The sequence below is a fragment of the Anabas testudineus genome, chromosome 3 (assembly GCF_900324465.2).
Source record: "Anabas testudineus chromosome 3, fAnaTes1.2, whole genome shotgun sequence".
NCBI lineage: Eukaryota > Metazoa > Chordata > Actinopteri > Anabantiformes > Anabantidae > Anabas > Anabas testudineus.
In genome coordinates, this window is record NC_046612.1 from 21259671 (window position 1) to 21285838 (window position 26168).

Consider the following 26168-nt stretch of genomic DNA (forward strand, 5'->3'; position numbering starts at 1 on the left):
AACAAAGAGCAGGGAGGTTGGATGAGAGAAAGGGGGGTGTGGGGGGTGGGTGGAACGGTGCTGGCGATGAGCCTCTTCTGATGTGCCTTTGTGCTCTGTGCCACCCAGCTTCTCTCATCCACTCATGGAAACGCACACACACACACAGACACACACACACAGACCTGACATGGAATCAAGTGCAAGAGGAGAACAGAGCTTTGAAGACATACACACACAAACATGTGAAATAAGCAATTATCCTATTAACTTTTGATGACCTACAAAAGTTGTTTTTACACTTCTCCCAAGTGGCAGATGATGCTCTGTTGTTGCTCTGCAATGAAAACGTCACGTAAATAGAATAGAAAAGTTACTGTGTTAACATCCGTTGATGTGTTCAGACCGGTGGTTTTCCACTTGAACTGTACAGTAAAAATTTGATTCTTGTTTCAACCAAATGTGCAGTTAATGGTAAAGCCATTAGTGGCATATTTATTGTAGTCTTTGACTGTAAACATAGATTTGAAAGATGCTCAAAGTCTGTGGTGCTTAAGTTCTATGGGAGCCATCTGTCTGTCTGTCTGTCTGTCAACCATTCTTTGGGCTTTGAGTAGAAACCTATGAAGCAATAATCTGTTTACAGTCGATGATGTATTTTATTTTATGAGATCATTCAGTGTTCAAAAGTGGACTGAGGACTTTCCTAAAGTTCTGAACCTTGTGGCCGAAGCTTTACTGGGAACTACCAAATGGGACTGTTGCTGTTTCAGTGATTTTCTCTTTATCTGCTTGTCAGGACGATGAGTGCTACGAGCAGTCCGCAGACGTTCGCTCTCAGCTCCGCTTTTTCGAGCAGCTGGAGAGAATCGAGAAGCAGAGGAAGGACGAGCAGGAGAGAGAGATCCTGTTGAAAGCTGCTAAAGTAAGTTATTGTCACCTCACCATGTCACATTGTGTGTATGTGTCTGAGAGACAGTTGTTATCTCCCCATGTGTGTGTCTGTGTGTGCTGGTGTGTGTACACGTGTGCATGTTGCTGCTGCACAGGCCCTGACAGATGAATTAGAGTGTGACACCAGTGGATGAAGTGACCTCCCTGTGTCCTCCCAGGCTCCTGGCCCCAGGCCTCCTCTGTCCTGGCTCTTCCTCCCTGGACACAGTGAGGAGGGGGGATCCTGTATACTACACAACCCCATGTACCATTCACCCGGCACACACACACACACACACACACACACACACACACACACACACACACACACACACACACACACACACACACACACACACACACACACACACACAGTCCTACATACAACCTGCAAAACATCCCTCTATCACAAGTCTTGACAGCTCCGGTGAAACGGGCCACCAGTTTTAAACAGAGTAGATTTCTCAGTGTCAGCGAAGCCACTGTGTGATTTTTCTGTCTATTGTACTAAGCAACTGACGTGAGGGAAAGTTTTTCTAGCAGCAGTAACAGATGTTTGTTTGTTTTTTTTAAAGAATAAACTGCACACAAAGATCATCTTTAGTTTAAACTTAATGAGAAGAAACTGTATTCCAAGGAAAAAAGTTTTCTAATAGTTAGTACATGCTTGATGTACAGCTACTACATATATAACCCTTTAGTAGTAAGGATGTGGCAAAAATAGATTTCAAATAGTAAATATCACAAATTTTGGTGCCATACAAAAAAATGTATTAAGCAGTAGATCCATTATTTTCAGTTTTGTCAAAGGGTCTGCTTTCTCGTAACTGTTAAGAATATTCATAACTACAGGTAATGCTTTTCACTGTATCCTGTATCCTGTTTTTATGGAGTTTTGAAAAGCTAATATCTAACATCTATCTAATTATTATGTCAACAGTGACCAGCTACTAACAACAAGTATCAGAACAATTTAAATAAAGCTGGAATAAAACATGCAGTTTACAATCCTCAAACATCCTGATCAGCGTCCACTCTGAAGTACATAGCATGCATAGTATAGTGTACATTTCTAACATCTCTTGAGTCAAGGACTGAAGTAACCTTTTGTGCTTTGAAGAATACTTTAAATAGTTTGATACAGTAAACCACACAATACAGAATAGGAATTACCTGCAGTGATAGTACTAGAAATTAATAAAACTGCTTATTTCAGATAAGGTCCTTGCCTTGTTAGTTTTCAATCCGGTGCGTATAGAGACACTTGTTTATCAGTAAAAAGAAGACTTCAAATTTGAAAAGATCCCCACTGACCACAAAAACGAGAGAGAGAGAGATTCTTTTGCAAATGAAAATGCCCCACGGTGCAACATTAACAAAAAGCTGGGTTAATTTAATTAATTTTGAATGGTGCCATTGTCCCACAGTAAAGATTCTCATTGCAGCACACCTCACCGTCGTAATTGCAATATTATGCTCTGGTCCTGCCATGCAGGATATTAGAAAACCCTCTAGTTGATGAACACTGGCCACCAGACCTCATGACCTGTCTTTTTTTCTTTTAGGAGCAATCTGATAGCCTCAGCCTTGGTTGTGAAAAAAGACATTGCCTCAGCAGGAAACGACACTGTAAAGTGTGTTGTTATAATAGTGGAGCTCTCTGTCAGTACCCAGTTCTACATGGTTGCACAGTGTAATCTTTTTTTTTACTGCTGTCTTTATTAATGGGATTAGTAGAAGAACTTTTGCAAATTTAAGTTCTTGTTGGGAGGCCTTTCCTCTGGGCTATTTGGATCGCATGAGCCTTGTTGAGGAGAGTTTGACTTCACCTCAGAGCTATGGCTATGGCTTTTTGGCTCCTGTTGCCATGGCGTTTCAGTTCAAGGAGAAGTTTGGAAAGCACATCTTTGCCTAATGATTGTGTAATATATATCACTAACACGCTAGCTGAGACCGTTCCAACACTGTTTCCACTGTTAAACTTTTACATATGCTATATCTTTTTCATTATTGAGTGGACACAAACATTTGTATTACATCTGTTGGATCAGTACACTCTGATGCCTGTAGCTGATTTAAAGGAAACACTTGATGGAACCTTGGATATTCCTTTGGTTCATTTTGTTGCCATTAGTGTATTTTCTGGAGCTCCACCGCCGACTGTCCAAATGTTTTTGGCATTCATTCTTTAAATAGACAACATTTTATTTGAACTCTCTATTTTAGATCATTGTCGAGACATCAACAGGGAGAAATTCATCACTGAATACACAGTAAGCCTCAAAACCTCATCATGTTAGGCAGCCAGAAGACATGATGCATAAGTAGCTCTAGTCTTAACACAGCTGCTCTTATATAAAAAAACAAATGTTACGTGACGCTTGTAATTGCTGATTGACTGTCTGGTGGATTTGTTTTTACTTTAGTTATTTGTAAAGGAATTGTGAAAGAAAAGTATATATATATATATATATATATATATGTATATATATATATATATATATATATATATATATATATATATGTATATATATATGTATACACAGACACACACACACACACATATATATATATATATATTTCTAATAAATGCAAGAGCAATAACAGGTTTCACCCAGTGGACTCAATATTTAGGAGAATATACTGACAGAATATTCAATTTTAAGTTAACTTTACTCTTTCCACATACAACCCACAGCTAAATGAAACAAGTACAACCCTCTGGTGATTTTCATACTGGACAACATTAGAAAACCAGCCAGCTAAGTTAAAGTAGGCAAAAATGGTCGAAGTGAAAAAAAAAAAAAATACAGCATGTCATCACAAAATAACTCCTGGAATATGGAGCATCAGAGATTGATGATATGCAGTAAAACAGCAGTGTGTTTCACTAGGACGTTTCTTTATTATTTTAGTACTGTACATTCCACCCAAACCCAACAAAACTTGTCAGTGTCTAGTACCTAGTCCTCTTCTCCCCTCTGTTCTTTCCTGTAAGTGGGAAAACCAGGGCAGACAGAGGAGATGTAAAGCATGCCAGTGGCACCGCTGCCCTTTGTAAACAGTCCATCTGCACCAACCCCTCCTACTCTTCTGCCCCGCCACCCCCCACTTCCCTGTCCGCTTCTCTCCTGCTCGAGCGCCCGCTAATTTGACCTCTTGAATAAGAAACCCACTAAAGTAGTCCCCTCCACCGCCCTGCTCTCCTCCTTCCATCACAACAAGCCCTCCCTCCCTCTATGGCTTCCATTTAAAATATGACTCAAGTCTTGAGGGATGCTCCGGCCGACCGGAGGGCAAACACATTAGTTATAGTTGAGATGCCGACCAGTACGTGAACCGCCTGATATATTTAAAGCCAATTAGCAGGAAGGCTAGGAGGAGCAGTTCTCCGTCCATAAGACAGAGAAGATGAGGAGAGGAAAGAGAGAAAGGGAGGTAGAAGTTTGAGGCAGGAGTGGGTTGTGTCTCGCTTTCGAGGGAGGCACAGCACCTGCTCTGATTGATTTAGTATTATAGTATAGTATAGTATAGTATAGTATAGTATAGTATAGTATAGTATAGTATAGTATATACCTAAATGAATTAACTAGACTGTAGTTGTAACTGTATAGTGCACATGGTGTATTGTCAAATCTGTGCAATGGACATAATGTATAATCCCTGACGATGTCTTCAGGTACAGCATGATACTTGATGATGCTCTATTTACCCGAAGTTATTGGGCAGTTAGCTTCAGATATGTTTGTATAAAAAAGGATTGAAAGGGTTTTTTTGCGGGACTGACCTAATTTCGGTTAATCCAGTTAAATGCAACTACCCAGATTATGTCTAAATTCATAGAATAACAGCTTTTAGATGTGCAGTACCATAATCTGCTCATATTGCCTGCAGTGGTCAACTGTACATGTACATTTGGTTGTGTGGTGAAGGATTCCCAGGGACAAGTACATTCACCCAGATCTTGACTGCTGATTAAAATAGAAGTGCTGTGTTGTTACACCAGGGACACACACACATAGCAACGGATAGCCACACTGTCTCACGGTGACACACACATAGCCACTGCCACTGATACTCACCAGCATCCTTTGCCCTGTGTGTGTGTGTGTGTGTGTGTGTGTGTGTGTGTGTGTGCTGGCTCGTGCAGAATTTTTAATAACCTCTTTTGATTAGAATCCCCCTCTAGCGGCTTATTTAGGGCTGGATTTGGAGCGGGTTTAAAGGCCACCGCCCCCCGGGGGGCACTCCATTACACTTCTCCGAATTCAAATACGATGTCCTTGACACCTCTGTATCCTGTTCCCATTTTGCACTATTTTTGCTGCAGCAGCAACAGATGAGTAGTGAGAGGGTGGAGGGGTGGGGGCTTCTTAAACCAGCTGTTAACCTGTGTCCCCCCCCCCCACTCTCCCTTTTTACTCCACAGAGTCGCTCCAGGCAAGAGGACCCAGAGCAAGCTCGGCTGAAACAGAAAGCTAAGGAGGTAAGCTGCTATGGAGATCATTACCCTTGACATTTCCCCGACACCAGTGTATTAATTTTTCATGCCTCACTACATATGTAATGCCATTTAAAGTCGGACTTAAAAAGTTTGAAGAATTATTCGCACCGATTGATGCCCATGTGTGGATAAGTCTCTGCACACTAAGACACCATGCACTTCCTCCACCCCTTCTTTTTCTCCCTTCTTCGTGTATTTCTCCTCTTCATCTTGCACCGGTTCGAATTGTGACTGACTGTTGTTCACTGAGCTCTGCCTTTTTTGGTAGATGGGCTCTGGATCAGTGGAAGAGTACACTTTTATTTATTTATTTTTATTCACTATTCATTTTCTCATCACTGTCACTATGGGCACATCTTTGTTTGGTTTTATACATCTGTGTTAATTTTATTGTATGTTTGTTGTAACATGAGGTAAAAACCCATCGTAACCTGTTTCGTCTAACAACACAATTTAAAATAGATTTTGTTTTTTTATGTTTACAGCTGTACATTATCAGCCAGTAAAAGTGTGACTGAGGTTATTTAGATGCACTAATTCATGTTCTACATTAACTTTTACTACGAAGTGTTAGAAGAGTTATTTCCTTTGCCAAGTAATAGGCCAAAGCACAAAACACAGGTTTGCAAAGTGGGAAGTGTTTGAACTGATGTAGTGCACTTCTTTTGGTATTTCGGTGGTATATCTTCCTCATTTCAAATGCAGGTCTTGCATATAATGAAATTCCCAGTGGAACTCAGAAAGTAGACCACTCTTCCTTTAGAGGTTGGTTATTGTTGTTTATGTAAACGAAATTGTTCTGTCACAGCGGAAGTTTGCGTTTGCTTTTTCTTTGTTTACTCAGGAATAACTTTGCTCGGTGCTATCAGTCCCTGGCTCACTAACAAGGATCAAGAGGATTGTTGAAGGCTGCCATAGAGTAGTCAGAGTAGGCAGAAGGATAAAACAAGCAGCATTCACCTGTTGTTGTTGTTGTTGTTGTTGTTGATGATGTCAAACTTAAGGAGCAGATGTGGTTTCTATTGAGTTCCTGTTCTTTCAAAAAAACCTTTGATTCATCCAGGTAAAGTTTACAAAGCGCATATGCACTTTTCTCCTTCTAATTTGTACTCACACAGTTCCAAAGTTTTCCACCTGACAACTTCCAACATTATTTTTGACCATTCAGCCGTTTACATTTAGGGATAAATGCAAAGCTCAGGGGGTAATTCAGCATTGTGGTTTGGACAAATTAGCAAACTTTCAGGATTTCCTTAATGACCTGTGGTGTTGAACTTGTGACCTTCAAGTGACAAGTCAACTTTTCTTACCGTATCTGTGGCTGCTGGCAGCGCTCTGTCTTTCCTCTGCATCTCTCCTGGACATTACTTTCTAGCAACAGTGAGCCCTGCTGCAGTTTAGAACATTCACACTAGATCTCAGCCTACCCATAAGCCCCACATATGCAAATGAAGCAGCGTAATAGGCACTGCGATAGGTTTTCCCCAGGGGCCGTGTGATCAAAGTGGATCTCCTCCCTGTTAAGTGGCAGTCCACTCGTCATCTGGATATGACCAGATTAGCGCCTCGTGAAGAGACGCCATGTGCACGTATGCACATTTTCATCTGGAATTTTAAGAAGGTGGTTTGGAGATTGTTACTTTATGTAATGCTTTCTCCAGTTACATAGAGACAAGAAAGACTCACAGCCCCCCAAATGGCCCCCACCTACCCACACACACACCAAACACCCTCCCTCACCTCTTTCTTTTTTGCTTAATGGCCGTCGTTTCTCAGCCCTCCGTGCCTCTCCAGTTTTCATCACCTGACTGGCTCAAGGGGACAGAGCTGGCTGTTTGTGTCACTGCAGAGTCTGTCGGCAGCTCACACATCTGCGCAAATTTCATCAGGATAATGAGCCTGAGTTACTCTTCCAGGCGACGGGCAGAGGAGCCAGCCTCGCTTTAAGCCCCTCTCCTGATCACACACATACAAATGCACACACAAACAGCCACCACCTAAAAATCATAATTTTGGAGAGATGAAATTACAGTGTGTATACACTTGAACCAAGTGTCGGCATATAAATTGAGCTGGCACATGGTTTGTTTTTAAAAAGGCAGGTGCACTGTGTTGTCAAGTGTGAGAAAATAACATCATGTAACCCTGTTGATTCATAAAGAATCCATAAGAAGATGTTCAATATTGTATAGTTCAAAGTAATTTAAAAATAATTTATGCTCCATAATGTATCTTAATGTGGAGAAGTGCAGTTAGAAGCTTCTGTGATCCAGACTACTTGACAGCACTGCCAGCAGTGCAGAAAGATTTGCTTAAAAAAAAGGAATAAGAACATTTTAATTATTTCTGTTTGGTTAGTATGTTTTGGAGCATTTAGTGAACTTTCATAATGACACCTACCTGAATAGTGTAGCAGAGCAAAGCAGAGAAGGGAGAGAGAGAGCTCTGGGCAGAAAAGCCTCAAATCCACATTGTAGCTTTAACTTACTAGTATTACAGTTACAGACTCTGTCGGCAATTTATATACAACGATACAATAGTGAAAAGGGGCATCAAAGTATAAAAAGAAACTTTAAAATAAAGAGATCATTACCTAAAATCTTTAGTTTGAGTGTTTTCAGAACACCAGCATGAACTTGTCCCTTCTTCACCTAAAGTTGTACCCTCTTCCATTCTCTCTTGGGGAGTTGCACCTTACAGGTTTGAAACCTCTGCTCTACCATCAGTACAAAAGTTTAATGTGTACACGAGAAAAATCAAAAATCTTATTGCTGTGACATTGATTGAACATCGATTATGCTCTCCATGAGCTTTCTGGTGTTTTTATTGACCTATGCCTCTAATTGTGTATTTTTATTTGCACAATCAACCGAACACGCAACCTTGTCACCAGCAGTGCAGACTACTCACATAGTCGCTGGCAGAGGTTTTTCACGAGAGAGAGACAGAGCAGTCTAGCGCCTCTGTTTCTTCCATTCACTACCATTTGGCCGAAAGGTCAGATGGGCTATTTCAAAAATGCCCCCAGTAAAAATCAATGGGCAAATCGTGGAGCTCAGTTCCTGTTTGTTGTTGTTGTTGGTGGTGGTGGGTCTGTGTGTTCTGTCTGTTCCATCACTGAGGCAGGAGGCCAGGCAATGCCTAATCATTGAGAGTGAGAGAATGAGAGAGAGAGAGAGAGAGAGAGGGAAGGAGACAGAAAGACAAAGACAAAGAGACAGAAAGGAAAGGAGACTCGGGGGTGGGTGTGGGGTAGAGAGAGATAGAGAGGGAGTTAAGGCCAGTAGAGATACATCACGATGTCAGACACACAGACACACTGCAGCCACAGATTCATCATCACAACTGCGTCTGCAGGCACAACTGGACACAGGAAACGAGTGAACTGGAGAAGAGGAGTGGAGAGAAGACAGGAAAAGAGAGACGAGGGAAGAGGGGGAAGACAAATTGGCTACTACAGCTGGCCAAAATCTGTCCAAACTCCCCCGTTCAGCTGCAAACGTACACCCTGTCATGCCAAGAACTTTCCACTGTATGGCGCAGTTTGTGTCAGTTGGTTATCATAAAGTATTGCTTCAGCACCATGCTGTACCCATCCAGGTTCACTGAGGTGGTAGGATAATTTGATGTTACAGTCATTATAATAATAATATTTATGTAATAATGAAAATGATTGTACAGCTGTGTAGCTACAGGTGATATAATCAAGAATCAGGTAAAGTGAAGAAAAACAGGAAATTGATGAAGAGAGAGAAATGAAATGACATGCACCAAAACAGTGCCCCAGGGCGCCCTTTTCTGCTTTACAGTTGGACAATAACCTAATTTTAAAATCAAGATGTTTGAGGTCACAGTCCCTAAATACAATTTATTGAAAACTATGAATTATTATTAAAAAAACAATGTTATTTTTGTACAGAACATGTGGAAACAGAGCCCAGAGCTTTTGTGCTGCCAATAAAACCGGTGATTGAGCATTTAGAAAGACAAATTGACACCACTATGAGACACTTTTGGCTGATCCTGAAGATATTAGAAGAGATAAGGCTGGAGTGCAGATGAACAGAGAAGGAAAGTAAAACCGCAGGAAGTGATCAAGTATTACGACTGAACATGCTCTCCGATTCTCAGCACTTAATTCACATTGTTGTGTTTCAACAGCAGGATTCTTCGGTGTGAGTGAGTGCAACAGGGTGTTGTTGGAAAGCAGCGTGGAGCTTAGTCTAGCTTCCCTTGATACATAAAGGTTAAAAAATGGTTAACACAGTCTGTCTCCCACTGATAGCCCAATCACTGCCAGACCTTTAGATCATGTGGGAGGAATGCCTCTCCTCTCCTCTCCTCTCCTCTCCTCTCCTCTCCTCTCCTCTCCTCTCCTCTCCTCTCCTCTCCTCTCCTCTCCTCTTATTCTTTTCCCATTCTTCCACATCACCATGCCCTCGCAGCTACACTCCACTTCTTGCTTAGAGTGATTCCAGAAGATTTGTGTGAAACGGAGAGCTGTCCAATGGGATTCTTCGAGGTTTTTGTTAGAATAATTTTTCCTCAAATATTTTTCTTCTTCAGGCATTGAGAGATTCTTTTGCCCATTTTGACGCAGGAGGACTGCTTGAAATGTCTTGAACCTCTACTAAATTAATTCTGCCCTAGCTCAACTTTGAACCTTTCATGGCTCCAATTAAAAGCCTGCAGTTATTTGTCCATATCTTCTGTATGAATGTATATGTTAGAAGCTATGAATCAAATTAGATGTATACTCATGTGATGTACTCTATGGGCTACCATGGTCGTATTTAACATATCTAGCCTCAATGCTCACATACTATAGTATTGATCATCATTGTGCATCAGCCCTTAAACACACATATATGTTTTATGATTGGCCTTGCATCCTCCACAAGTGACCAGGTCACAGACAGACTGAAATCCACCTACACTGGAAGCATTGTCAACCTCCAACTCCTCCTTAGAAGAGAGATTTTTGTGTGTTAGAGGACAGTATAGCAGCCCTTTAGTTTTTATTAGACCCACTATATCTGCAAGTTCATAGGCTCTGCTCCTCTGGCCCTCCACAAACTGCTCTGTTCAAAGAGGCGCTCTAACCCATCAGGCAGGCCCCAGGGCAAAAGCCTGCTACCCTCCTCCATGTTCTCTCCCCTTTCTGTGCTGACTTTCAAAGAGAATTCCTGCTGTTTTGTGCGTCCCAATTCATAGTTGTTATATTCTTTTCTTCTGGCCTCACAAATACACAATACCTTACATGCATTGAGCAGCAGTATTCATGGCCAACTCTACTATTTCATGTATGCTCTCTCTTCTGCTCCATGTGTGTTTCTTTTTTACACTAAAAGTTGGTTTAGCAGGTGTCCTTGAATTTAATTCAATTTTAAATAGATTTTAATGTTTTTTTGAAACATCACATAAGGGGTTGATGTTGATAATTTAATTATCGCTTAAGAAGGGTTTGTTTTGTAGCCCCTCAAGATGTGCGGGATACTGAGTAGTACACTGTAACCCTATTTTTATTTGTTGCTTTGTTGGCAGTAGTCTAAGCTTAAGTTTTTTTTCTTCACCTCAAGACATATTACAAGAAAAAAAAGGCGTTAAAAGTACCTTTGGTGTTCCTGTGTGTTTTCGAATATTACAAAGTGCTGTAATGAGAAGGAAAACAACAAAAAAGGAGATTTTTTTTGCCTAAGAGGGAGATAGCGACTCGTTTCCTTGCTGTACAAGCCTGTAGGTTCACTTTTCTCTTTGTGTGCCGGAGCACTCCTTGGGACTCGAGCGGCAGGGGAATTGGGCATACTGAGCTATGCTGGTGGCGAGGTGCCAGCCTTATGTGCCTGGGATATAAGTGAGAGAAAGGCAGGAGGCAGGACACGTTTCAATTAGGCAACAAACAGTACACATGCACACACAGAAGATTGGTAGAGTAGAAAAAAAACACCTCACCCTCACCAACTTCTCGCTTCTGACCTCTTCCAGAAACACACTTCCCTGAACCACTCTGCTTCACCTTTCTCTTCTTTTTCATTTAAAATGTGAGGTGTCATTTTTGTGTTATTCATATGGGAAGGACAGTAACGGGGGTCTTTGTGAGGTGATGCGAAGTGTGCCAGCTCGGCCTGCATGCTTCCATTAGATTGTCATGTTGGCTAATTAGAGAGCGGCAGCATGATTCACCTTGTTAATTAGGAGGACTTGCACACCATGTGCCTGGGGGCGGTGTGGGGAAGAGGAACCCAGCCTCAGAGCCTGCTAGTCGCCTGCTGCCTATGAAGATTCCCCTTCTCATCTACCTTCCTTTCACTTCTTCTTCTTCTTCTTTTTTTTTTTTGATTTGGAAATGAATAAATCATTGAGAGCGTCCTTTCTCGGAGTGTGAATATCTGAGTTCTCATCTTTTCCTGGATGCAAATTAGGCGTGATCAATAGAAGGTGACGAGCGGCGAATCTAAATGTTAAAAAAAGAGAGAGACGTGGAAAGAGAAGACTGCTAGACGAAGCACGGCAGCATAGAATGAGACAAAGCAAGAGAACATTTAAGGTAGGAAATTTTCCCTTAGATAAGCAGTATTTTTAATGATCACCACTCTTCCCCCGTCACTCTGGTGTAAGACCATCAGAATCTGCTTAACACTGAGTCCTGACTCCTTCATTAAACACAGTTCCTAGGCAAAATGTGCAGCACAAATGTTATTTATAAAAAATAATTCTTTGAAAGAAAAGCATCAAATCTTTTAAACACTTCACTTTATCCTCATATTTTACACAGCCTCTCGCTACATGGTTTAATTCCTGCAAATAAGTTGCAGATGAAGAGGAACCATAGGGTCATGATAGTGACACTCACATAATGACCTTAGCTCCAGGAATCGCTGAAGGCTCTGAATAATTGGTCCTTGGCCCTGGAAACACTTCTGACATACTCAGCTTCAGAGCAAATGGAACACTCGGAGCCAAGACTATTAGCTCATGCATGTATTTTGAATTAATCTCCATAGGTGAAATAATCTAATCTCAAACAGATTTACTGGAAGATTTGAGGAGATGAATGCTTGTTGGAAAAGACAGTGAAACTGAATTCAATACATTATTTTTTAAAATCTCGACTTATATTATCGGTTATTTGAGACCGGTAACTATACAAATGTGCAAACACATTGGAACAGGCAGCATGGAAACAGCACATGGGTGATATGTAAAGCAGATGAATGCGCATATGACCCTGGATATTGTATACTCAGCACTAAATGCTGTATACCTACGAGGGAAATTAGATATGCACGATAGTCAATATTTTAACTTGACCAATGCTGCTGTAAGTACTTATTGAATTGTGCTGATGAAATCATGTATCTCTTCAACCAGTTTTAACGTACTTACATTAGCAGGTCAAGGCTGAACTCATCTCTTTGTAGTGTCTGAGTGCAGATGGAGAAGGGAAACCTGATTGGTTACTGCAAATGGCCCTTCTCCCTGCAGCAAACTAACTGCCAGGCACTTCACATGAAGAAAGGCCTCAAGATGCAGCTCACAGATGTTCACGTAATGTCGGCCATGTGGGTGTCAGGTGAATGAGATCCATGGATTACAGACATGCAGAAAACACATACGTAATGTGTCAACACACGCTCATGTTAAGTAGTAGGAAACATTTACAGAGGAGTGTTACAGATACCTCAGTTTGAAACCGGTATTTGAAATGCATTTCTAATTTGTATTTCATCCATAAAAAAAAAAAATTATCTTCTCTTTCATCAGAGTCAAATTCCACAGCGGCCTCGTTCAGGAAACACACCCTTAACTTGTGTTTACACCCTACCTCACTGCTTTTGTTGAAATAAATCTGGTTTATTGAACGCTACTTTATGACCAATAATAACCAATTTTTTATTTGAATTCTTACTCATCAAATAATGAATGAAGTTTGCAGCCATGCTAGCAGCCCTCTGAACCACCGTATAAACACAGCTGCAGTAATCTCAGTATACTAACTGTTGCTGCTAACATGGTCAGAGTGATAATCTAACATTTTGATGCTGAAGTAAGTGTAACATTTACCATGATTCATGTCATAGCTTTGTGTGGTAACATACTAGTAATGAAAAATTAGCACAAAAAATCTGTGCTTCAGCTATCATGGCTATATGACTAAAAACTAATCAAATGTTAAATAGTCTTGCACTACTCTGTAAACCAATCAGAATGTGTGTTGTTAGATGATACACTGCCACTGTTACTGAGACATTTGAGGTTCATCTGATAGCAGAGAAGTGGACAGATGACGTGCAACTGAACTCGAAGCAGTGTTGTTCTGATTACAAAGTCAGACAGTACCAGTCCACCAGGACAGCTCTAAGATTCACATACTTTACAGTATATACCAGAAATCATTGGAACTGACACTGAGGCTGACTTCTGTGGAGCTGGTTGGATGCCAGTGTCCTTCGATGCCGCTGTGTTCTACTCACGTTTATGCTCACTGATATACCTGACAGCAGACAAACATTTTTAGGTTTCTGCTTTTAAATCAAGGTGATTTTTATCTTGCACGTGTGAAGTATGGAGTTTATACAGTGTGACTGACATCCTCCGAGCATTTCTCTTACACTGTTGACGCTGAATATCATTATTATTGGTGTTAAATTAACACTGTGCTAGTGTGAACATTGTCCACACCACCAAAGTAAAAACAAAATCATGGCGGAGCCATACTTTGGAGTGCTGTTACTAAGAACTAATGAGTTTTCACAAGAATAACAGATGCAGAGTTTTGGGGTTTATTCTAATACATTATAGTTTATTGTATCAAAATATTTTGATGTATCTAAACTAATATCTGCCTACACACCCTACACAAGGTATTAGAAATTGCTCACCTGACAGAAACAGTCAGGTGAGCGTCATCAGTTTACCTTCCAGTACTTTGCATAAAAGGAATGCTTCCTTTAGTATTTGATCATACTGAGATTTTCTGTCTTGTTCTAAAAAACATTCAAATGTTAGTTATGTACATGGATGCAGTTTCATTCTTGTCAACTTACAAATTAACTTTATAGTCTTATGTTATAACATATTATATATGTTATACTCTTTAGCTCAGCCTATAGACCTGCCGTGCAATGAGTAGTAGTCATGATAAGTGTGTGATTCCTGCTGGAAGCACCGACCCTTGTTTAAATTGTATACACCAAGCCTCTTTACTGTTCACCAAAAGTGACATATGTTATGTCTATATACTGAGAAGTTCCCTGCTGTGTCCTGTTGGACAGAGTTGGCTTGGGGGAGGGTAAGAGAAAGACCAAGTCAAAAACGCATGGTCTGGCTTTTGTGATGTGGTCTTTGCAGAGCATAGAGCCCTTAAGCTTTCTTCACAGCCCCGTAGCTGCTTGTGACGTCAAGCAGAGCGTGTTCTGCTCTACCAAGGACATCTGTCTGTAAGCGTCTGGGGGGCCACAAGCAGCCCCTCAGGCCAGGAGGAAGGAGGATGGAGAGAAAAGCCTTTGTCAAAAAGAGCAGAGATGGAGAACGGCAGGTTGGCCATCATGGCTCCTGCAGCTCATCCTCGTCTTCACTCCAAGCGTATCAGACTGCTTGAAGGTTCTTGCCGTATTTTTGGACATTTTTGCATCATAAGGGAACATACTGCTCTCTTTGCTTTGATGAGAAAAAGCCCTGTTATTTCTTATTTAAATCTCAACTGACAATTTTACTATAGCACTTGAAGTTAGAATGGCAAATAATTTAAAGTGTAAGAAAACATGTGACTATAAACAATAGTGTGACGGACTGGATGTAATGCAAATACATAAACAAATACATTTAGAAACCTACTACAAACCTACCATACTTTCTTACAATGTCGTGATATCGCCATTTAAATGCACATGGGGTGCTTAGCATCTACTAGTACAAGAAAACTTTGTTCAACAGTGTTTGTATTTGTATTTCTTTATATCCATATAGATCTAATTTACCCAAATTGGCTATAACATAATTACCTAATGTTGTGCCTTTTGTATCGAGACTAAAATGTCTTTCTAACAAAGCTGTGGATTGATTCAGGTTGGGTATCCTGAAACGTTCTACATCTCATGACCTTTGCTAATAATTTGACTTTACAAGCCCAGTTCCCTGCTTCAAAAGGGCATACATAGACTGGAAGCACTGGTATTTAAGTGACTTTGGTACAGCAGATGTTTATGCTGTGCCATTGATCGGACCTGGCAAATGTATGCTTGCTGCCTGGTTATTCTTCCAGTCTGGGATGAATCTCTGTGGTGACCTTTGCAGTATTTAGTGATGATTGTACCTATGGCTTAACATTGCTGACAGGGTTGTCCAGAAGGCAGAGAGAGATTCTTTAACTGTACGTCATTATGTCACAGTTTTGTTTTTCTTTTCCATGTCCGCAATATCCAAACACGTCAAAAAGATGTCACTAGTGTTAGACACAACTTAATATTCAATGTAGGAGAAGTACTTCTCTGTAAATCCATGACAATCCATGCTATCGCTGTTTCATAACATTCGTTCACCTGTAGGTGTCTACACACGCTTCATTGAAACATTTGAACTAAATGTTAGTCCAACAAATCTACCAAAGCCTGACTCAACTCTGGCTTGTATCAGATGTATCAGATAGGTAGACTCTTCATTGTGGCTCTTCCTGTCATGGCGGCCCCTTTACTGATGGGAAACGCAGACTGCAGGGTTGCAGATGGTAAAATGAAGTCTCCATTTATCATACAGTCATAAATCTGAGTTGCTGTGGGCGCCGGGAGCCCATGCCTGGTGCCAACTGCCAGGCAGAGATGCCGGCATCCTGGTGCCATCAGTGAGATAGCGGACGCCATCTCTCTTCCCCTCTCCCTCTTCTGCACTTCAGTTCTCTGCCAGCTCACTTTGCAGTGGGATTCTTTAAGGTCAGGCCTGGAGAGATTTGTGTGTTGTTTGTGGCAAAGCCTAATAAGGTTAGCATTGATAACATTAATTCTACATTTGCCATGTGGACAGCAGCAATAGTCGTTTCCACCCTTTTTGCCACATCCAGTCATGTTTCTTCTTCAGCCCAGTCTCTTACTTAATTTCCATCGTGTGAACACTCCTCAAATTCCCTTCATGATCTATGTCATTGCTAATAAGTAGCATTTGTGTTTAGCACTTTAACTACTGTAAAGTATGTCAATTTTCACTACCATCCTTTTTAAAAGGGATAAGTAAATGCAGTTTGGATATTCAGCTGGTTGGCACTGCTGTTATTATTTCCCCTACTTTGTGTTGTCAGCGTGTTTGAATCTTTCAACAGTTCCGCCGTGCTAAATGTGAAGTGGCAACACCCTAAAGGGCATGCCTTGCCAGCGGGGTTTTAGGAAAAAATCAGAGGCAACTGCATGCACATTTTAGATCAGACTTTGTACACCAAAGCAACCTTTTACAGAGCGCCATCTGAAAGTAACATGAAATTTTCCCCTGATCAGACAACATACATGTCTCACACAAACACCAGCACCCAGCCAACACATGCTGAGAGATAACATAAAAGAACATGAAAGACATAAAAGCACACATTGATTGTCCCTGTTCGCTTTAACCCAGGCCTCTCTCCCCCAGTGGGCAGGCACACAGGCAAGCTGGTGGGTAGGCATTCCCTGTGCTGTGGCCAAGATTGATAGGCACGTGTGTGTATACTGTGTTTGCATGTTGGATGGAGTGCTGACACCCTCTGTGCCATGGCCCCGGGCCCTCACACGTCTACCCAATAGAAAGGGCAGCTCTCAGCGACGCTGGGTTCCCCCTCAGCCCTGTGGCTAGACATGACATTACCTTGGGCAGTGCCTCCTCACAACCTCCCCCTTATACATCATAAACTGAAGAAATCACAGTGGGATCATGTGACTACTCTTACTAGACACACACACACACACAGTCTTTGACAGGAGCTCTGTTAATGGCTGACAACAAGCTTCCATTTTGAAAGAGCTTATACAATACATGAATAAACAAACACAATTATAATGAGGGGTATCTTTCTCTTTTACTCGTCTATATTTTCATTTCATTTTCATTTTTCATTTCAGCATTTAATCCTACTCTTGTCTCACTGGACTCTAAAGTGTGACTGCTTTTATGGCAAATCCTCCTAAAACTTTGGGTTGCATGTGATTCTATGACAAGACAACAACTCATAATATACGGGCTAAGGTTATTGTCTTACCTTTTCTTTCTTGTGCATTCACCAGATGCAACAACAGGAACTGGCCCAGATGAGACAGCGAGATGCCAACCTTACAGCACTAGCTGCTATTGGACCCCGCAAAAAACGCAAGGTGGACTCACCAGGGGCCACCCCATCAGGGACAGAGGTAAGGGTCTCCTAATGGCCGCAATTTTACATTTCTTGTCCTTGTTTATCCTTGCCATGCTAGTGCTTTAACACCACCAGTAGAATTAAAGCTTGTTTGTGCAGCAAACCAGCACAGTAGTTGAATAGGAAATATGTTTTACTATTGTTGAGAGTTTCAAGGACAGGCACAGCAGGAAGAATGATGTAATCCAAAAATATCTTTTTTAATAATATTTTCTTGAATTATTTTTTGTGTAGGCAGCTTTCAGTGGTTTTTTCATGGTATTGTCATCCCTGACTAACTTGTAGGGTTGTTAGATAAAATGCAAGAAATGAGTCACTGAATATCCATCTGCAGTACAGTGGATGTGAAATAGAAATGCATAACTGCAAGTAATGCAGTGGTTTCCAGTTTCCAGCTCCTGGTTAGACAGTTGGTAGCCCTCTTAAGCAAAATATTCAGAGAGAGAAATGTTTTTGTTCTGATTTAGACTATTCACTTGAATCTAATTACCATTTTGGTACCAAGTCACACTTCAGGTTGTACATTACTTTACAGGTATGCGTCATTAACCTGACACTTGGTGGTTGTAGGAGTTTTTTTTTTATCGTTAGCATAAGTGCATTTGCCAACATTGCTCCAAGGACATTGATTGTAGTTGATGTTTGTGACAAATTGTAAAGTAAATTCAGATTAGGCAAAATGTTTGCACCTTTTGTTTACCTACTCCAAATGTTTCCTGTTTTATCTGTTTTGCTCATAGTTATTGTCATTCATATCAGTGTTGAACAGCACATCTCATTACACTTCTTTACTTGATTGATAAACAGACTTCAGTGCGGCCAACCTGGCCTTCAACACGGCCAACTACACACTAAACCATATTCAAACTCAAACTCACTCTCTGGTTGAAATAAACTCAGACAGTTACAGATATTTTCAGATTTCACAGTTTTAGGTAATTAACTATTCCCAAATTGCTTATTTTTATTATAATGTGCCTTTATGCAGTACCTTTTTTCATCCTCTGGAAAAAGTGTAAAGCATAATATGACCCTTTAAATACTCCAGCAAAACCCTGCCCTTCCATCAACCCAAAATTACATTTGGTCGCCTGTCCAAGTTTTTATAATGCAGTAAAAACAGGCTTAATATTTTAGAGCTGAACACATATTTTAAGTACTAATTTCTTTTCAAGTTGTGTAATATATTTAAAATGAAATCAAGATGGCAGGATGCATAATAAGGAAAACAAAATTGAAACTGAAAATAAAAATAAAACTCCCTGAGGGAGTGCGACCCTAACCTCTCTAACAGTGTTCTCTTTGGCTGGTTGTTCAGTTGTCATGTAAAAAACACTGAAAGTTTGACATACATGTATTACAGACCCTAATTTTGGTTAGCCCGAGGTGAGCCGAATGTGAGATGATAAAAATGATAAACCCTAACTACACAGTAATATATTTTTTCATTTATGTCTTAGGTGGGATGTTAGGCTATCACAATACTGTATGTTCACAAACTCTTTTATTTTTTGTAATCTGATTCCAGTTACAATGATAAATTAATAGATGTTGTTACTCAAAAGTCTTAAATGATAGCAAAGAATAGAGTGGATTGGGGAGAATAGCGGAGAATCATAAAGCGTTAGCATTTTAGCACCTAATTAGAGTTTACAATAAACATGATTAGAGATCAGATCTGATCAGGAGGGTGAAAGACAGTATTAGCTTGCAAGCTGCTCTGCTTTAAGTGTTACTTCATTGTAGCTGATGTCTGACAGGGATGTTACCATCATTACAAGTATTTGATTGTGTACAGGACCAAGTAAGTGAAATTAATAAAATTAATGTTAACTTAAATTACATGAACCAGATGCCCCAGCTTTGTTTTATTTATGTTTATTTATTTATTTATTTGCTCATTTCTGTTATTTGCCAAGTTGCCCCACATCCCTTACTGAATTCAATTCAGTTCCAGTTTGGCATCCGTGTTCGCACAGATCCCAGCTGATTATGTTTATGCACAGCTTAGCTGAGGTTGTGAGAGAGTTGTGAAATGCACTGGTGTGTTGGCGACACAGCATGCAGCCACTGAATTATGTTCTTGTATCAATTCATCTACAGTGTGGATGAAGATGAACAAATCTGAAATCTCCGATTAGAGTTGTGAGCCAATACCTTTCTGGAGGCAGAAAGTTTGTTTTGTGGAAAGGCTTCTTTGTTGCTTTCCCCTCCCCCATATCTCTAGTTTTTGAGCCATTGTATTTTAGTAGCACACATCCCCTTCATGTTTAATCTATTAAGCATTAACCAAGTTTAGAAGTGTGCGTAATAACCTTCTCTCCACAAGTGTGGATGCTAGCAAACGTGAAGAGGATGGTAGAAAATATGTGTGTGGAACAGGGAGCATGCCGACATAGTCCCATGTGACTTGCTTAGTCTGTTCTTAATTAAGCTGAATTGTGTTATTATGAAGAACCGTCTCTTGTTGTAGGTTCCATAAGCAGTGACTTGAGTATCATATATCTCCTGCACAGGGTCATACATAAAGTCACGCACAGCGACTGTACAAAGTCACATTTTCCCTCAGGCAGAAAGGGAAACATTTAAATTCCACATATTCATCGGTAAATATGATGAATCTAAAATAAGTCTGAATTTTGAATGTCAATTGGTCATTTTAATAACCTGCTTATCGAGTTGCATCTTCACATCCTTCACTTAGCAGCAATATGCTGCTGAGGAGCATAGTAATGCAGCCGGTAAAAAAGCATAAATAACAAAATAAAAGCATTACTTCTGGTCCTTGAGTTCAGTGCCAAACTCTTTCAGAATGTTTTACCCTGATGGGTATTAGCCCGCGACCTTCTACTGCTTAAAAAAAAGAAAAGAAAAAAAAAAAAAAGCTGCTTTCCCAGATGCAGTTATACAACATAAGCATGAATATACATTATGCTAGACTTGTAGTTTTTTCCCCTTTTTTAATGTCCTGTTCATGTTTAATTAGAGGGGAATAATGAAGTGAAGTCACAGTGCGCCCCTCCTCTGGAGTGATTGCAGAGGGGGCGGAGGAGGAATCTTAACTTATTTTCACTTCGTTTTCACCTCCTCACATTTCTTCATTTCACATGGGCTGGAAGCGCCCGCGGCATTCTCTTTCCCTTCTCCAGAGCAAAGTGAATGTGACTTTTCTAAGGGGGTCACAGGATGCCTGGAGGCCTGTGGGTGTTACTGGACTGTTGCCTGCTCTTAGCTTCACTGAGGGGCTTGTCATAGATTTCATCTCCACAGAAATGAGCCGGGGGCCCTGGCCAGGAGCACAAGCAGCCAACGTTATGAAGGGCCCACGCTGATTATTTCCCTTTGACATCGCATCCTGAGCTTTCCGCATTAATCCTAGACAAAGGCAGCCCTTCAGTGCTGTGCCAGAGCTCAAATTAGGAGCCAGATAATGGCCTTGTTGAGATCCTGCTCTCCTCACCGAGAAGCAGAGCTCCCATTGAAATCCTCCTCTTCAATATTTCTTCTATCCTGCTTGTTCTTTACATCCTCCGACCACCTTTCTACCATGTTCAAACTGTGACGGAATTCAGGTGACACAGTTTTACTCCAACCTCCAACCCCCTTTCACCCACCTTTAATTTAATGGTGGTTTGGCCAGGCTCGGGTCTGTGCCTGGATGTTGATCGCCACGGGCTGTGAAACTGATAGCCAGTCAAGACTAAAGTGTCTGTCTCCAGTCTGATCTAGTCTGGAGGAGGGAACAAAGGGGGCCTTACAGGGCTCTGCAGGGTGGATTAGTTCTAAGGAGCCAATGGCTGGGGCTCCTGGCTGGCTTGCTGGAAGAGGGCCTGCTGTGGCCCCAGTGGTGGGTCACTGCACAGGCAGGGGCTGCACAGGCACAAACAACCAGAAGTTCAGCTCAAAAATCAAGGGTGAGCTACCCTGAAGTAGGTGGAGGGATAAAGTGCAACTAAAGGTGGATGGAAATGTAAACAATGCACAAATGAAATTTGCCCTCAAGACATAACTTGAAGATATAGGCACTATAATCTTTTGATGAAATAGTGTTGCACTATGGACAATGGTGTTTGTCTGTTGGGTGCCAAAAACTCATACATGTAGACTTCTATAGAAAATATACCTCAAATGAAGCATTCTTTAATTCTTGGGATGTATTTTGCAGCTCAACAGCATCTTAACAGTGTTGCTGCAACCAGACAATAGATAAAGTGGTAATAGCCTAGATGTAGTTATATCAATGTTTTGTTGTCCACACCTCTCTGGCCACATCAGTTTTTATATACTGTATGCAGGACAGATGAAGACGAATTTTAGCTTAGGAAACAGTCGAACAGAGTTTTATTCACAATGATTATTCCATCACACCCTCTATACTCGGTTCTTTCACACTTTCAACATGATTTCAACACTTCAACACTGTTTCATTTCCACCCATTGATTTTTGTATGTTATGATCTCCTCTCTTCACATTTGTTGCATCTTGAATACATGTGTTGCTAGCTTATGAAAGACAGGAACTCTTTAGTACATCTAAGGTTAGATTCAGAGGTTCTGCGATGCAAAATGTCACTTGCCGCACAATGTCCTGCAGTATTAAACAAAGTCAGTGCTTTGAGCACAGAGTTATCATCTGGACATTTAGCCCATTTATCACATTAAAGTAAGCGCTTTGTTTGTTGTCGTTAAAGCGACAATAGCAGCTAAATTGCCCCGGTTTGTACAGCCATATTGCCTTTCTGCTATCTGTTTCGACCAGGCGCAATGCAAGGGACAAAGGTAGGCGAGCCATTTAATAGTGAGCACAGTCTATTTTTCCATTTGAATTCATTTCACCTTCTTTCTTTGAGGCTGTAGATCAGAAAGAAGGAGTGAGGCAATAGAATGAGAGGCATGGGGAGAGAGGGGGAAAAGCACAAGGAAAACTGATGCCCTTTCCTCCAGCTAAATTAACAGGAATCACGTGGAAAACAATCTGAGTCTCCAATGAAGGGGGGGGGGGGGGGGGGACCATTAAAATTAGCCTCAAGCTATGGACTGCACCCAATATCACTAAAGCTGCACTCACTACAGATGTGGAGGCTGGCTTACAGGCAAACTATGCTCTGTTCTATAGCTACAATTAAAATCAACCTCGCTGCCAAAAAATAGGAGGGGGAAAGAGGGGGTAGAAAGGCAGACATGGAACATCAAAGACAGATTGAAATGTGTAGTCAGTAATAAGAGTGGTCTCTAAGCCCTGAGGTTCTCCACGGTCCCCTTGTTAATGAGAAATTTTGACCTCTGGTTTGTAAGTTAAACTTGTAATCTTGGTTAATGAAGTAAATCAATCCCAACTCTGGAGTGTTCAGTGTCTCTCCCTTTGCCTTTTCCCCACCAACCTCCCCTCTGTCCTTCTTTCTTGTTCTTTTCTCCTTCTCTGCCTCCTCCTGCGTCCCTCTCGATGTGCCGCCTGGGAGTAAAACGGCCAGGTCTTCAACCAGACAAACAGGAAACGCGCAGAACATGAGGGTTCCGGTGCTGGAGGGGGGGGTATAAGGACTCAGAGGACTAGGACCAACCAGGCTGTTTGGTTAAGAAGGAGACAGGCCCACTGAATGCTACTAAAAGGGACAGTATGGAAGAAACAACTTGCTCCTCCCCTGGTCTCTTCCTTCCATCCTTTTCCCTTTTCTGCCCAGAATCCATTGGGGATAGTATTTGGTTAAAATGCCATGCCTTCTTGGTACTGTGGCAGCAATAAGCAAGTACACAGTACATACAGTACTGCAGCCTCCTCTTGTTTTTACTACCACAACATTCCTCCACTTTGCTCTTACTTCTCTCCATGTCCAAACCATACACACACTGTGCACTTTTAGTGGGAAAGACAGCAAACTTGACCTTCTTTTTTGAGTTTTCTTAAACATGTGGAGCTCGACTTTTGCTCCAAACTATATGGAGGCTTCTATTAAACCCACTGGGTGCATTGACATTAACCCCTGATTAGCTGTACATTTATTTATTTTATTATAAGTAGTGTAGGGTGGGATATGAAGTGAAATGCAGTGACTTTAACATGACTTATATCAGGCTGTAATGAAGAAAAAGGATTCCTGTGTGGGTTCACCTTCTCTACATACTACATAAATAGGATTAAAGAGGGCACAGGGAGGCTGCTATTAGTATCATAATGCCAAGAAGACTGTAATATTAGTTTGACTTTACGTCTCAAGGCAATTCTGTATTACCAGTGAGGACACAAAGGAGACAGAGTCGAGTCTTCAGAATGGTTACAGGGGCTTCTTGGCTGTATGCCATGCGTTCTTAGAGCTTTAACACAGTGCACTTTGCCAACTTTCCCTTTCCCTGCACAGTGCAGAGCACAGTGGTACCCACCAGTGGTTAGTGCACTATGGACTATGGGTTAAAGCATTTAAAATGTAGCATTACATTAGCATGAAATGATAAATACGTTTGTTTTTTTCTTCAATTATGTGGAAAATATTTATTGACTTTTGTTAAGTTCTATGTTGAATTGCACTGTACATAATATGGAGCATACTGTATTGTATGTGCCAGAAATAGATTTACATACATTATGACCTAAAATGCAACACTATAAAATGACATTGTAATATACTGTACATGTTATATTCAGTTCAACCTTATGTCAGGTACTCACTGTGACATGTGTGGCAGCTACAATGGATAGTGTAACAAACATTGTAACTCAACTACTATGCTTATTAGCCTTAACGTTGTTTTCATATAAAATTTACAGTATATGGCAAATATCAGTTCAGTACAGATGTAAATCAGTGATAAAATGGTGTATTACAATACCTTTCAATTAAATGCTGGCATAATAGTGAGTGGAAACAAGACTAAGCCTGTAGTAAAGTCATATAGTGCTAATTAGTACTAAAACACAAAGTACAATTAAAGCTGATGGAATATTGGATGAAGTAAAAGTTTGACTTCAGTTTTTTTGATAAATAAAAAGTGTAGCAACCCTTTTAGTCTGTTACATAGTAAATTATAGCTGTCACTGTGACTCAGCATCATTGGCTTTGCCCCGTTCATTGATGGAAAGGGACTGAAAGGGGTTCCAAGATTAAACACACACATGTCTGGGCTGTTCATGTTCCACCACCAAGGTCATTCAGGTTAACATTTCTAGTGAGTCACACTTGAAGAAATAATACTTTAGTTAAACATTTACAGTGAGAGTAGAGAGGATTCCTGCATCTTACAGGTGGCTATTGACGACCTGTACTCACCTGATAGTGTTCCATCTGAACTAAAGTATCAAACTACAGCACTGCAATAAATCTCAGCTTATCCTCAAGAAGGAAAACAGTAAAAGTTCTAAGGGTATATACACAGCATAGCTAGAACCATTGAAAAAAGTATTTATTACAAAAACAGATTTGGGACATTTAGGTCTCCCTTACAATTTAGGTATCCTATTGTTGAACCTGAAATCCAATTTGACTCACATTTGTTAAAGCATCACATCATCGTCTTTCCTCTCAGCACTTCCTGGAAATGATGATGTTTGTGTTTGCACTATTGAAGGACTAGCTAAGTGCCTTGGATGGTTTTACCTTTAGGATGGCATTGTGGTGTTTGGATTTAACTATCTACATCAGGGTGTGTAACAACATGAAAAATATGTTTAAACATGTTTAAAATGACAATTTAAAATGATGAATACTTCTCCAATAATATACGTGCACTGGCCACTTGAATAAGTGAATCTGTAAACACAAGACTGTTTCTGAGTAATTTTAAAAGAGTTAGATTTCCAAAATGTACATATCATTGTTAACATTGTAATCTCCTTATTCATATAAGAAGCTCCTGTATATACATATTCATGGCAAAGTAGTGATCCCCCTCGTTTCTGCCTTTAAAACTTTGCCCTGGAATAATGGTTAAATATACAGTTTTGACAACAAAGTTGAGCCCCAGGCATTTAAAAGATATCCATCTTAAAGAAATTAATTACCTCCCTTGTTAATCTTGATATAATTAAATTTCTGAAGAATGAAATTTGCTCCCCCAAACCCCCACTCCCCCTTCACTGCTATGGAGGCGGCCCGATAATAGCTGGCTCTCTAGCTAGCCTGCTGGCCAGGGACATGGGGACAGCCTATCATCCTGGGCTCCATGCTGTGCTATACCGCACTGTGCAAACCCACTCTCCTCATCCTACGCCTTCACCACTCATAGGGATAGGCAGAGAAAATGCCTCAATCACTGCTTTTCCATTCCACAATGTGTCTGCATGTGTTTCCTACATCCTGGAGGAGACAGAAACTCTGGGCCTCCAAAATTCGTATTCTTGTGATAATGTTTTCGAATGACTTGAGAGACTAGAGCACGGGTACTGCT

General features: G+C 40.8%; 1 protein-coding gene across 3 annotated transcripts in view; it reads left to right on the plus strand.

Moving 5' to 3' along the window:
• LOC113174697 (transcription initiation factor TFIID subunit 4-like) overlaps positions 1-26168 on the plus strand; it is a 78470-nt gene that overhangs the window by 36899 nt on the left and 15403 nt on the right. For 2 of the 3 annotated variants that reach the window (XM_026378787.1, XM_026378788.1), the window contains 3 exons: positions 779-904; positions 5342-5398; positions 17662-17784. In XM_026378787.1, the coding sequence (XP_026234572.1) occupies positions 779-904; positions 5342-5398; positions 17662-17784 (306 nt within the window). Of the gene's footprint in view, positions 1-778; positions 905-1028; positions 1183-5341; positions 5399-17661; positions 17785-26168 lie in introns of those variants that run through there. The other variant, XM_026378789.1, reaches the window with a different exon arrangement.